The sequence below is a fragment of the Diceros bicornis genome, chromosome 12 (genome assembly GCF_020826845.1).
Source record: "Diceros bicornis minor isolate mBicDic1 chromosome 12, mDicBic1.mat.cur, whole genome shotgun sequence".
In the NCBI taxonomy this organism is placed as follows: Eukaryota; Metazoa; Chordata; class Mammalia; order Perissodactyla; family Rhinocerotidae; genus Diceros; species Diceros bicornis.
The window spans coordinates 30908071-30922344 of NC_080751.1; the positions used below are offsets into that span (position 1 = coordinate 30908071).

At 35.5% G+C, this 14274-nt stretch overlaps 1 protein-coding gene across 4 annotated transcripts in view; it reads left to right on the top strand.

The window, feature by feature from the left end:
• Positions 1-14274, top strand: part of PPP4R3B (protein phosphatase 4 regulatory subunit 3B) — a 65739-nt gene that overhangs the window by 23089 nt on the left and 28376 nt on the right. For all 4 annotated transcript variants that reach the window (XM_058551200.1, XM_058551199.1, XM_058551197.1 and 1 more), the window contains exons 5-7: positions 2356-2433; positions 4074-4190; positions 5634-5750. In XM_058551200.1, coding sequence (XP_058407183.1) covers positions 2356-2433; positions 4074-4190; positions 5634-5750 — 312 coding nt within the window. The remainder of the gene's footprint in view (positions 1-2355; positions 2434-4073; positions 4191-5633; positions 5751-14274) is intronic.

Consider the following 14274-nt stretch of genomic DNA (forward strand, 5'->3'; position numbering starts at 1 on the left):
ACAAAAGCTCTTAAAATGAAATAGAAAAGAAAAACTAAAGTGATCTAATAAAGAGACTAGTTTAATTACTTGCAGAACCAGAGATTTAGGGGGAAACATTCCACCTATATTTATGATAGATTTTAAGCTGTCAATCAATTGCTTCCTTAATACGTACATTGGAACAGAGTGCTTTTGTAGAATATTATCAAGTATAATGTTAGAAATCAGAAAAAAAAATACTCAAAATCAGAAAGCATTCTCCAGCAGACTATAATATTTGAAATTGCCTCTATAATACTTATGTAGTTCTAGCTGTCAGCCCACGAATAATGACTCATGTAAGAAGGATTTAAATGGGAAATTGCATTTATCAAAGAATTAGAACTATTTTCCTATAAAAATATTCTGAAAAAGTTAAAAATTTTTAGACAGGAGGTATATTTAATGTAGGAGAGATGCAGGAAGATGAAATTTATAAAAGGTGTAAGTAGAGGTTAATATGTACTATTCACCAAAACCTAAAATATTGAGATGATAAGTATTTGGAAAAAGGATAAGTAGAAGATTACATATGTGGTTGAACTCGCTCAGAAGGCGGATAGTTCAGGCTACAGTGCATACAGTCCAAAAGGAGTCAGTGAAATAAATAACAAAAGAAACACCATTCTGAGTCAGACTAATGAAAGAGGTTATCTCTGTGTTGTGTCTTTGAGTAGCAATGTTTAGTGGGAGAGCATGTTATATTCTGTGTGATCATACCTAGTGGTTTTCATTTGTTTATTTTTTCATATACTCCACCTTATTTCAGAAAGGCTTTAAGGGATTGATTTCACTTTGTGGATGATCCACAGTAAGAAAAAGGGCAGGTATTTGAGATACATCCTTTACATGTCATGGTTTGATTTTATTGTCAACCATCAGATAACACGTATTACAAGCATTTTTAGAACATGCTACTTTAATTAATTAAAATTAATACAAGTTGTATTTCATAAAAGTGAATTTTGGAGATAACCGAGACTTAAAAGCACAGTTTTCTTTTAGCAAGTTTTGATGGAAATCTTCTCTAAAGTGGATTTCAATATTCATGTCAGTTTTTTCCTTTGTAATTTAAAAGTTCATGCTTATTATAGAAAATTGGAAAATATAGATAAGCAAAAAAGAAAATCACTCATAATCCATCACCAAAAGATAATCACAATTAACATTTTAATGTTTATCCCTTCTAGACTTTGGACACACAAATTTGTATTGAAAATAAAATCATAGGGTACTATATTCTTCTGTTTGTCCTTTTAAACAGTGTTTAGAAAAATTACGCATATCTGTCTTTTAATACCTCAGAGTCATCAGTATGAAAAGCAGTTATTGTGGTGTTTTGTCATTTAGTTATATCTTTGGGGGCCACAAGAACATGTAAAACTCGACTCCAAATGGCCCTAGATTATTATATTTTATGAGTTCTTGTGTTTTAAAAAGCTTTGTGATCTTAAAGCTGCCAGCATATGGTTTCCTTTACTGGTGTCCTTGTGCAGCCTTTGTAATTTAACTTTTCCAGTCTGCTATTTGTTTTTGTTTTTTTTTTTTTATAATTCCCCCCCCCCAAAGCCCCAGTAGTTAGATGTATGTCATAGCTGCACATCCTTCTAGTTGCTGTATGTGGGACGCGGCCTCAGCATGGCCGGAGAAGCAGTGCGTTGGTGCGCGCTCGGGATCCGAACCCAGGCCACCAGCAGCAGAGCGCGCGCACTTAACCGCTAAGCCACAGGGCCAGCCCACCAGTCTGCTATTTGTAATTTAACTTTTCTCACTGATAGTGAGATCTTCAAGCTTGTTTGAATTATGTTTAAATTGAGATAAATGGACCCTGAGAGGGAACTAGAGAGGCTCTCAGTTAAAGTAAATGAGTTTTCATGCATGACATCTAGGACATCTATTTTTCTCTTCCAGAGTTCTTTAAATTCCACCCCCCCCCCAAAGCCCCAGTAGATAGCTGCATGTCATAGTTGCACATCCCCCCAGCCGCTGCATGTGGGACACAGCCCCAGCACAGCCAGAGAAGCGGTGCGTCGGCGCGCGCCCGGGTCCAAACCTGGGCCTCCAGCAGTGGAGCGCGCGCACCCAACCGCCAAGCGACGGGGCCGGCCCCCAGAGTTCTTTATAGTTGAGGTTTCTTTAGGTGTTAATGTATATATAACAATATTGAATGATGTAGTTAAGTTTTGAAAATTATAACATGAATATACCGTGGATTTTTAGGTTTCATAATGAAACTACTATTAGGTTTTCAGCTACTTTTATTATAATTTATATAAATGAGTGTAACTTTATACTTTTGTTACTATTTCATAGTAATTATTTCTTATCATGTAGGAAGATGAGAAGTTTTTGTCTGAAGTTTTTGCACAATTAACAGATGAGGCTACAGATGATGATAAACGGCGTGAATTGGTAAGTTATTCTTGAAACAAACTGTTAAAGAACACTTACTCTTTTGGCCTACACAGCTTTAAATATTGACTTTGTTAACTTAGAGACAATTTTTTGTAATTAGTATGAGATGAAAGATATGTATTTAAATTATGCTATAACAATGATTATTTTCAGAGTTTCTAAAACTTACTGTTTTGTATATTTTAGAAATTTCTTAACCATATTTTGATATGATTCCCCACCCCCCCGGTGAGGGAATCTGTGTGCCTTATAAATTTTAAAATTAGATAGGTTTTTTATGTTAGGACAGAACTACAAACTCATACATTTTTATGGTTGTAGATAATCACATTATAGAGATGCTTTTCTTTTTAAACAAGAGGTAAGGAGAATGCTTCATTAATAAATGAATGATAAATAATTTGGTTCTTGGAAATGTTTTTTTATTTCAAATGTGTTTGTAATCACTTTATTGAGATATAAACCATGCTTTAGGGAAAGAGAGAAGTGATTGCTGTTTACCAGCAGTTTCTCATTTTTTCAAATATTGTAGATACTTGGGTTTTAAGAAGTAATGAAAAATTGCTGACTGAAAATCAGCCAAGTCATCTTTAGTGTAGTTATTTAGTAATAGCCTATCTCATTTATAAAATTAGTCCTTTAGAGTCGGAAATCTCTAATGTCCTTTCCAATTCTTAAAAATTGAATTGGACTTTTGAGGGCACCCTGGGAATCCATCCACCATTTGTTATAGCATGGTTTCTGTAAAAATGTGTGCTCTAATTTATTTATTTTTTTATTTTTTTTGTGAGGAAGACCGGCCCTGAGCCAACATCCGCTGCCAATCCTCCTCCTTTTTTTCCCTTTTTCTCCCCGAAGCCCCAGTAAACAGTTGCACGTCATAGTCGCACATCCTGCCAGTTGCTGTACGTGGGACGCCACCTCAGCATGGCCTGACAAGCGGCATGGGATCCGATCCCGGGCCGCCAGCAGCAGAGCGCACGCACCCAACTGCCAAGCCACAGGGCCAGCACCATGTGCTCTAATTTAAAATATCTGCTTTACGTGGGATTTTTACACCTTAATCGTAAATTGAGAGTAGTATATATATGTGTATGCCCTCTGAGACTCCACATATACTATGTACACTGTAATGTCTTTAGAGAGTTAATTGTTCAATGTTTGAGAAATAATGCAAGGTTTACTTTTAATGAGATGCTAGTTTTTAATATATTCTTTAATGTAGGTTTTGAGGAGCAAGAATACCCTAAAAAGTCAAGGTCCTGGGGCCGGCCCAGTGGCGCAAGCGGTTAGGTGCGCGCGCTCCGCTGCGGCGGCCCGGGGTTCGCTGGTTCGGATCCCGGGCGCGCACCGACGCACTGCTTGGTAAGCCATGCTGTGGCGGCGTCCCATATAAAGTGGAGGAAGATAGGCACAGATGTTAGCCCAGGGCCGTCTTCCTCAGCAAAAAAAAAAAAAAAAAGAGGAGGATTGGCGGATGTTAGCTCAGGGCTGATCTCCTCACAAAAAAAAAAAAAAAAAAAAAAGTCAAGGTCCTTGAGAAGGGTGAATTCTGTGCTGTGGTAGATCACACTACAGTGTGCCTCAAGTTTTCTTTTATGTGTGTCAGTTTCTAACTATACTTTCTAACATTACAGGTTAATTTTTTCAAGGAATTTTGTGCATTTTCTCAGACATTACAACCTCAAAACAGGGATGCATTTTTCAAAACTCTGGCAAAGTTGGGGATTCTTCCTGCTCTGGAAATTGTAATGGTAATTACACAGCTTCATTTCATATTTTTGAATATGTGAATTTGTAATAGATTTATATTGTGGGTGGGAAAGTATTTATTATAGTAATGCATATTGAATTTTAGAATTTAAGTTATGACTCACTTGATAGTGAATTATTATAGGGGTGTTTTCAATCTTTAGAATCTTATTAACTTAAATTTGTAATATTAATATGTAATCACTTGCATATAATATGGCTTCAAGTGAATAAAAATGCTAAATTTTTACAAGACTGTTATCTCTTATATAATAATAATAAGTATGTTTCATAGAAACTGTAAAATATCTTTCCTTTTTAGACCAGTGAGTGAAGTGAGGGCAGACTGGACCAACAGGGCTCATGCTGCAATATGGGGTTAGAGCAATGGTTCTCATACTTTTGTTTTTGTGAGCTTTATCCATTGGTATTTATTTTGTGAAAAATTAAAACTGAGAAAGTTAAGTATATATTAATTCATTTCAAAATAATAAAAATCAGCCCATTATATGTTAACATAATACAACTTTTATGAATAATAATTTATCCAAAACAAAAACAAATTTAGAAAAGTGGCATTCTTTCACATTTTTTACCAGTCCATTTAGTGTCTGGCTTAATAAAAGATAGCTAGATTCTCACAACAGTTTCTGTGTTTAATTTGTTGTGATATATCACATATCCTATGGCCTCTGGAAAACCCTACTGTACTTGTAATAGACTAAGAGTGGAAAAGGCCAATAATGCCTTAGTGTTATTTATTATTATGAAAATAGTTTTAATCTCATGCACTTTCTGAAAAGGCCCCTTGCCAGGATTTCCTAGACCACACTTTGAGAACTGCTGAGTTAGGGACTGTTTTCAGAATCACCTAGAAATTTTATAACTTACAAATCATGTATCCTTCATGTGTTGAAGGGGGAAAAACTTCAGGATCACTATCTTAGAAAACTAAGTCGTGAGAAAGAGTGAAAATACCCAGTGTTTTCAAAAGCATCCTCTATATGAGTCGTAAACTAAGAAGTAACTAACTATGGCAAATCCGGGACCAAAGATAGATTCTGGAAAGTGTTGAAGCCTTAACTAGGAGACATCATTCATGTTTTTGCATGTATTTAAGTCAAGAATCCTACCCCGAAGAAAATTTTTAATAGCATTTGTAAAGCATTGCTTTATAATCCTGTGCTGATTCTTATATTTAAATTCTCTGAGTATTTATCTTTGTGGTGGTAAAAACTGGCAGAAACTAATCATTAAGCTGCCTAAAAGTTTTTAATATTTGTAAAAGGAAAGGAAGAAAAAGAGAGAGAGGTTATATATTTTGATTCCAGTGCAATGTCTAATTCCAAAAAGTTGGAGATGTACACAGATTTGGGAAAGAAAAGAGTGACACAAGCATAACTTTCGTTAGCTGTCTCTGAGTAACCTCATTCTTCTTTTATCAGGGCATGGATGATTTGCAAGTCAGATCAGCTGCTACAGATATATTTTCTTATCTAGTAGAGTTTAGTCCATCCATGGTTCGAGAATTTGTAATGCAAGAAGCCCAGCAGAGTGATGACGTAAGTAATAATGCACTGGTTCTATGAGAATTACTTGTAGTGTAGTGTTTACAAACTATTGAGAGAATCGGCATAACCATAATTTTAATCTTTTATAAGCAAAATAATAGATTTCTGATCAGCTGTGACTTTGGCAAGCCCAGAATATGTGGCAATTGATTTGTTTCTTGTAAAAAAGAGATATGCAAACCAGTATTGAGATAAATAGATTATAATGGAATGAAATTCTTAGATGTTGGTCTTAAAAAAAGTTTCAAGTGCTAATGACATGTAATTTCAAGCCCTTAGGTCAAGCGTTTATCTAGAATAACTAAGAAGTTTTTTCACTAGTTCAAATGTGTATATTTTTTTAGTAGGGATGAATGTTTAATAATGAGACCAATGTTGTGTTTTCCTACTACAGAACTATTTAAACTTTCCCCTTAAACTGTTTTAAGAATAAAATGAACATATAGCTGTAATTTAAAATACTCTTTCTTATATTAAATATATTTTAGTCTTAAGTAGAAAATAACTAAAATATAATTATGTCTCTTCTTAAAAAAAGGTTTTGATTCCCAATGTTAATTTAATTCTTGTATGAGTTAACTATTGAATTAAACTATATTTGTTTTATGTTTAATTTCTTGATGTCTATACTTCGATTTTTATGTTCTGTCTTTGTTAGATATTTCCAATGTTTTTTTTAAGCAATTTTATTTTAGAATCAGTTTGAGTTAATGCTATACTTGAGGGACTAGACAAGAAATAGAAGAAATATTTCGTGTTAAGTATATTTTAAGGTTTTTTTAAAAACCCAAATGATGCTAAATCTGACTTAAAAGAAATATACCTAGTTTATTAATCAGTTTATGGTCTCGCTGTTGACGTTATCTTAGTGCCGTCCTTTACAAAGATAACTTTAAAATTAACACTCTTATTGCTCCATCTTAAATGATGTATGTGACTAAATGCATTCATCATAAAATCTCTCAAACCATGAACATAGTGAGCCACTAACGTTTAGAATTCTTAACTCTTAAAGCTTTTATTTCTGTTTTCATTGGAAATAGTTCCTTGTTTACATTTAATTGATGCATGAGACTTAGAGAAGCAGTTACTGATTTTTAGCTACAAGTCTCTTTCTCAATTTCTCTTTTTCTTATAATCACAGTCTTCAAGGTCATTTAATTCCCTGAATTTCTGAGATCTAAAAATTTTACAGTTTAAAAATTTTGTTGCCTCAAAATAATTGTTAGCCCACAAAAGGTGATAAATTGTAATTTTTTTTTAATTTTCAAAATTAAAGATTTTACATGCTGAATTGTACTATATTGGGTCAGTGGTAACCTTCAAAAAGAAAAAATGCTTACTATGTATTAAGTATGTAGTTGATATTTTGATGCCCTTTTAAAATAAATGCATAGCATTCAGACTTTTCTTTCTAGTGTTATAGAGCAGATTTGGTTTTAGGAACATGGACTACAGTATTAAAATATGTGTTGAGACACAAGGAAATATTAACATCTGGTACTATAGTCATTATTTCTATCCAAGCTAGAAGGATAGATTTAGCAATAACTATTGTCTTTTTGTTATGCCACAGATTTTACATGTTTTTATGCTAATGGCCTTTGAAACATTTAGTAAAACTTATTTTAGAATCTGACTCGATAGGTAATACAACTATTACTAAACTACTTATTTTGGCAGGTATTTTCAGTGTATTTATCACTTAGGAATAAATTCATATGTTAATTTTTAGATATGATAATAGTATTGAGGTTATTTTTTTGAGTTCTTTTTAAAGATTCTTAATGAAATATTTATAGAATTATGTATATGGAATTTGCTTCAGAATAATTCTGGAGGGTGAAATTTGCCATAGTAAGAAGTTAAAAAAATATGTAAGCTAATCTCTGTGAGTTAACTGTTCAATATTTTATATTGAACATATTCCATTTTATTTCTTAAAATTGCATCAGTTTTTTAATTTTTAATTTTGAAGTAATTTTAAATTTTTACAGAAAAGTTACAGTAATAATACAAATAACTCCCATATACACTCCATCCAGATTTCCTAATTGTTAACATTTTCTCTCTCATTTGCTTTACTATTCTTTTTCTTTGCTTATGTTTGTATATACATATTTACATACATACTTATTTTTGTTCTGAACCATTGAAGAATAAGGTACAGACATGATGGCACAATGCCCCTTTACCCTTGTTTACTTGAATGTCTGTGTGCTAAAAACTCTACATACATACAGTATAATTATCAAAATCAAGAAATTAACATTTTTACAATACTATTATCTAACTACAGTCCTAAATCAGATTTTGTCAGTTATCCCAGTAATGTCCTCTTTAACCAGACAAAAATGAAAAGTTTCTGATCCAGTATCCAACAATTTGCATTTGTCTGATGTTTCCTCATGATTCCATTCAGGTTATTTCTTTGTGTGAGGAATGGTACAGAAGTAACGTTGACTTCAGTGCATCATATTAAGAAATTCCCCTAACTTTAAAAAATGAGTTTAAGTTTTTGTCCAGGCTGTTTTGCCATTTCACAGACTTAAGGAGTTGGACCATTAAGTTCTGCAGAATTTTGAGGAGCTATTGTTGCTTTCTTCTAACATGTCAGAATGGATTGAAAGAGGTATTGGTTCTGTAATACTTGTAGCCTTTATTCAAAGTGAGCAAATTTCATATGCATAACTTTTGTGTGTGTGTGTGAGGAAGACCAGCCCTGAGCTAACGTCCGTTGCCAATCCTCCTCTTTTTGCTGAGGAATATTGGCCCTGGGCTAACATCCGTGCCCATCTTCCTCTACTTTATATGGGACGCCGCCACAGCATGGCTTGACAAGCAGTGCATCCGTGGGCGCCCGGGATCCTAACTTGCGAACCCTGGGCTGCCGAAGCGGAGTGCACGCACCTAACTCCTGCACCACCGGGCCGGCCCCTGCATAACTTTCTTTTTAATTCTTACATTTATATTAAGAAAAAAACTGGAAATGTTTTCATAACATGCATCAGTTATTTTTATTCTCCTTCAGAATATTCTTCCTGCTCTTGCCGTTCTATCTTTCTTATCTTATTTACTATATTCATGGAATCTAAGATACACAGATGCTAATATTTTCTTGACCTTGCCAGAAAGTGTCAGTGGAAAATTTTTGTGCAACTTTATCATGATTGCCACTTGGCTGATAGTGACTGTCTAATGCCATAGATTATAAAATGTATCTCAATGTCAAGAAATTAAAACTTTTAAGAAATCTATATTAGAAACAATGAAATTAAGCGTGTTCTTTATCTTTCCCACTCAGAAGATAAAGATGCCAGCTGATAATCTGGATAATCTCTGAATTCTATGTGTAGGTACCCAGAGCTTGCACTCTGTCGCTAATTACTTTTGGCAATCTTGCAAAATTCTTAAACCCACTTAAATGTACTTCAAGAACAAAAGTATGTGTTTCTAAGAATAGTATGAGGTGAGTGTGATGAAACCAACAGGAGTGTCGTTTCTCTAAAACTTTGATTTAGAAACAACTAAAACGTAGAAATATCTCCCAGAAACTGTGGTTAAACTCACTTAAATGTTGCTATTTAGATGAGGGATGGCAAACTTTCCTCAAAGCACCAGAAGGTGAATAAGATTTGGTGGGCCCTGTGATCTCTGTCGTGACTCTTCAACCCTGCCACTGTATTATGAACTATCCATAGACGGTTTGAAAATGAATAGATGTGGCTGTGTTCCCATACAGTTTTACTGTACAACTTTATTTACAAAGTAGGCAATTGGCCAGGTAGTTGCCAACCCCTGACTTAGACCCTTTCCTCAGAATATTGCAGGTAAATGGTGGTGGCACTTAGATGCTCGTTCTGAGTTGAAGGTTGTAATTGCAGAAGCTACTATGGCGGTGTGATAAGAAGTAAAACAAAGAGACCATAGAAATAAGCAGACATCAGTGAGGAGGAAGTTGTTGGGCTCTTTAAGACTATAAATTTAAGAGAGTGTTCTCTAGAATAGATTTTGGTGCCCCAGCATTGGAATAAGTTCACTGGGGTTACTCTATAATGGTTTATTTTCAGCTCCATCCAAAGAAGAAATTTTCCAGTAGTTTGTCTTACATGTTCATTATTTTGCTGCGGTTGCTTGGGAATGAGTTTTCTAGCCAGAGTAGTGCCATTGTTGGAGAAGCAGGTTATGGAAAATTAGATTTGTACTTGCAGTGTTTTAATGCCAGTGAAGAACTCTAGCAGACAATTAGAGATGCTGACTTGAAGTTTGAGAGGGTTGTCCGACTTTAGTGATCTTCTGTTCTATTCCCCTTGTTGTGCCATTGGAGAAACAGGCATGGAAGAGTTAATGTCACTTAGATAGCTACTCACTGGCAGTACTGCAGTTAGAGGCTAGGTCTTTTGATTTAGCTATTTGTTCTGTTCATCAGGCTTGCTCTATTGTGTTAATTAAGAAATGAAACATTCCTTACAGACAACTTATAATGCTGATGATACTTTTAGTTTATTGATGAATGTCCAGCCATTTATTATATTGCTTAGGAACTATTTGTTCATTATCTCTGAAAGTACGTTATTACTTTTGAGTGGATTTAGTCGTGCATTGTAGCAGACTAATTTTAATTGTTTACTGAGCTGAGTATACCTCTGGGATAAGATGGTATTGCTATTCTGTACTGCTCTGTGCAACATAACCTCTAGATCCGTGGTTAATTGCACTATTTTAGAAGTTGATTTTTACTTACTTTAGCAGAATCCAGTTATTCAATAATAATAATAGAACCTAGCATGTATCATAGGGTTCATCTCGTTTGTTTCCCATCTCATAATGTCTTTCATTGGCTGATGTCTACTGCATTACCAACTGTAGTTTCATATATTTTATCCAGTTTTTTGTTGTTGTTTCAGGTAAAAGAGTAAATCTAGTTCCTGTCACTCCATCTTGGCCAGAAGCACAAGTCTGATTCAATTTTTTATTTTCTGAGCAAATTTTGACTGGCCCTTATTCAGAATTGGACATTTTGTGTATTCGTGTCTCTTATGTGTTATTTTCTTTAATAATTATTCATGTCTCATTAAAGAGACTTCAGAACATTAAAAAATAAACCTATCTGACTCAAGGATTTAGAAACCAACTTTTTAAGACTTTCGTGTCATTGAGTGTGGCAATTGGTGTTATTGATTGAGAAATTCCCTTTTTTGCCCCCTTTTTTCCAGCCTCTTTTTTTCTCTGTCTGTCTCACTATCCTGTTTTTTCCTTTTCTCTTCAACAGTGAAGTCGTAATAATAGGCTTGAAGAGTGCTGCTCCGTTTCTATGATGATGGAAATGTTTATTTTGTAGCCATTCAACAAGATAGCCATTAGCTACCTATGGCTACTGAGCACTTAAAATGTAGGTAGTGTGACTGAGGAATTACTAATTTTAATTTAAACAGCCTCATGTGGCAAGTGGATACAATATTGGACAGCATAGGGTTAGAATAATTACCACTTATACAACCAGTCTTTTATCTTTTATCTTGTAGCCAATCTAAGCAAAGCATTGTGTGGATCAGGTCTCTGTTTTAGAAGGATAGTTCTAACGACATTTTGGAGGACAGAAAGCTGGAGAAGGCGGCTTGACCTGTGACAGGAGAAAGGAAGAAGGGGAATAAGGAATTAATGTATCACTTAGGAATGGGTTTGGTTTTATATACCAGAAAAACCAGGAGTGACGTCAGCAAGATGGCAGAATAGGAACTTCCAGCCCTCATCCCCCCAACAGAAACACCAATTAAACAATCATCAACAGACAAGAACATCTCCATGAGACTTCCAGAATCTTAGCACCTTGGTGGAGCACAGAAATGAGAAAGGATGCATTGAAAAGGGTAAGAACAGTTCCACTTTAGCCATGTCATTTCTCCCCCAAGCCAACACAGCACAGTGCCGAGAGAGATCCCCTGGGCCCCTGAATTCTCCCATGAGGTAAAAAGAGAGCAAAGTGGGCTGGCCCCGTGGCTTGGCAGTTAAGTGCGCGTGCTCCACTGCTGGCAGCCCGGGTTTGGATCCCGGGCACGCACCGACGCACCGCTTCTCTGGCCATGCTGTGGCTGCGTCCCACATACAGCAAGTAGAAGGATGTGCAGCTATGACATACAACTATATACTGGGGCTTTGGGGGGAAAAATAAATAAATAAAATTATTAAAAAAAAAAAAAAAAAAGCAAAGTGAGAGTCAGACATCCCCAGCCTTTCAGTACACTACCCAAGAGAGCCATTTCTTTCGTGCCTCACCCAGAACACTGAGGGAATCACCTCATGATAGCTAAAAACAAAGAAAAGGGGCAGAGACTCTCAACACCACTGCATAGATCTCAGTAGCTGGTCCATTTACCCTAGTAATGGACCCCACCAGCCAGCCCAGCCAGAATCTCTGGCTGGGCTGACTGGTGAAGGGCTTTCCCTGCCAAAGCCAGTCTGTAAAGACTGGAAGAGCTAACTGCTTCTTTAGATGTGCAGACACCAACAAAGGCTACAAAGATCCTGAAGAATCAGGGAAACTTGCATCAGGACACCACCAAAGAAACAAAATCAAGCTCTAGTAACCGACCCTAAAAAAATGGAGAACTATGAACTGCCTGACAAAGAATTCAAAATAATTGTGTTAAAGAAGCTCAGTGAGCTAGAAAAGAACACAGTTAGCTAACTAAATGAATTCAGGAAAACAATACATGAACAAAATGAGAAGTTCAGGGGCCGGCCCTGTGGCCTAGTGGTTAAGTTTGGCACGTTCTGCTTCGGTGGCACAGGTTCACAGGTTCAGATCCCAGGCGCAGACCTACACCACTCATCAGCCATGCTGTGGCAGTGACCCAGATACAAAATAGAGAAAGATTGGCACAGATGTTAGTTCAGGGCTAATCTTCCTCAAGCAAAAAAAAAAAAAAATGAAGATTGGCAATGGATGTTAGCGCAGGAAAAATCTTCTTCAGCAAAAAAGAAAAAAAAAATGAGAAGTTCAACAAAGAGATAGAAACTATAAAGAAAGAACCAAAAGAAATTCTGGAGCTGAAGAATACAGTGACTAAACTGAAAAAAATCAATAAACAGATTCAGTCAAACTCAATCAAACAAGAAAAAGAGAAGATGAAGACAGGCCATTTGAAATTATCCAGTCAGAGAACAAAAAGAAAAAAGTGAAGAAAGCCTACATGAATTAAGGGACACCATAAAATAAAACAATATATACATTATGAGAGTCTCAGAGGAGAGGGGAAAGAGTAAGGGGCAGAAAGCATATTTAAAGAAATAATGGCTAAAACTTATCAAATCAGGGGAGAGAGATTGTCATCAGGTACATAAAGCTCATATGTCCCCAGCAGATTCAACCCAAAGAGATCTTCACCAAGAGACATTATAATAAAACTGTCAAAAACCAAAGACAGACTTTTGAGAGCAGCAAAACAGAAAAAAACTCACCACATACAAGGAAACCCCCATAAGGCTGTCAGCAGATTTCTCAGCCAAAATGTTGCAGGCCAAGAGACAGTGAGTTCATATATTCAAAGTGCTGAAAGAAAAAAGCCTCTAACTAAAAAAACTTTACCTGGAGGAAGATTGGCAGCAGATGTTAGCTCAGGGCGAATCTTCCTCAGCAAAAAAAAAAAAAAAAAAAAAATCCTGACAAAGCTGTCCTTCAGAAATGAAGGAGAAAGACTTTCCCAGACAAACAAAAACTAAGGGAGTTTGTCGCTACTAGACATGCCTTATAAGATACAGTAAAGGGAATTCTTCAAGTTAAAATGAAAGAACACTAAACAGCAATATAAAAGCATATGAAAGCATAAATCTCATTGGCGAAGATAAATATATAGACAAATACAGAATGTAATACTCTAATGGTGGTGTGTAAGTCACTTTTAACCCTAGTATAAAAAGTAGAAGACAAAATATTAAGAATAACTGTAACTTTGTTAATAGATACCCAATATAAAAAGAAAAATTCTAACATGAATAACATAGTATGTAGGTTGGGGAGTAAAAGTGTAGAGAGTTTGTATGCAATTGCTGATAAGAGCTTAATATCCACAATATGTAAGGAACTCCTACAACTCAATGACAGGAAAACAAATAATTTAAAGATGGGCAAAGGAACTGAATAGACATTTCTCCAAAGTAGAAATACAAATGGCCAACTGGTATATGTGGAAGTGCTCAACATCGCTAATCATCAGGGAAATGCTAATAAAAACCATAATGAGATTATCACCTCATACCTGTTAGGGTGGCTGTTACCAAAAAAATCAAAAGATAACAAGTCTTGATAAGGATGTGGAGAAAAGAGAATCTTTGTACAATATTGGTGGGAATGTAAATTGGTGCAGCCACTATGGAAAACACTATGGAAGTTACTCAAAAAATTAAAATAGAACTACCATATGATCCAGCAATCCCACTTCTGGGTATAAATCCAAGAGAATTGAAATCAGGATCTTAAAGCCATATCTGCAACTCCCATGTTCATTGCAGCATT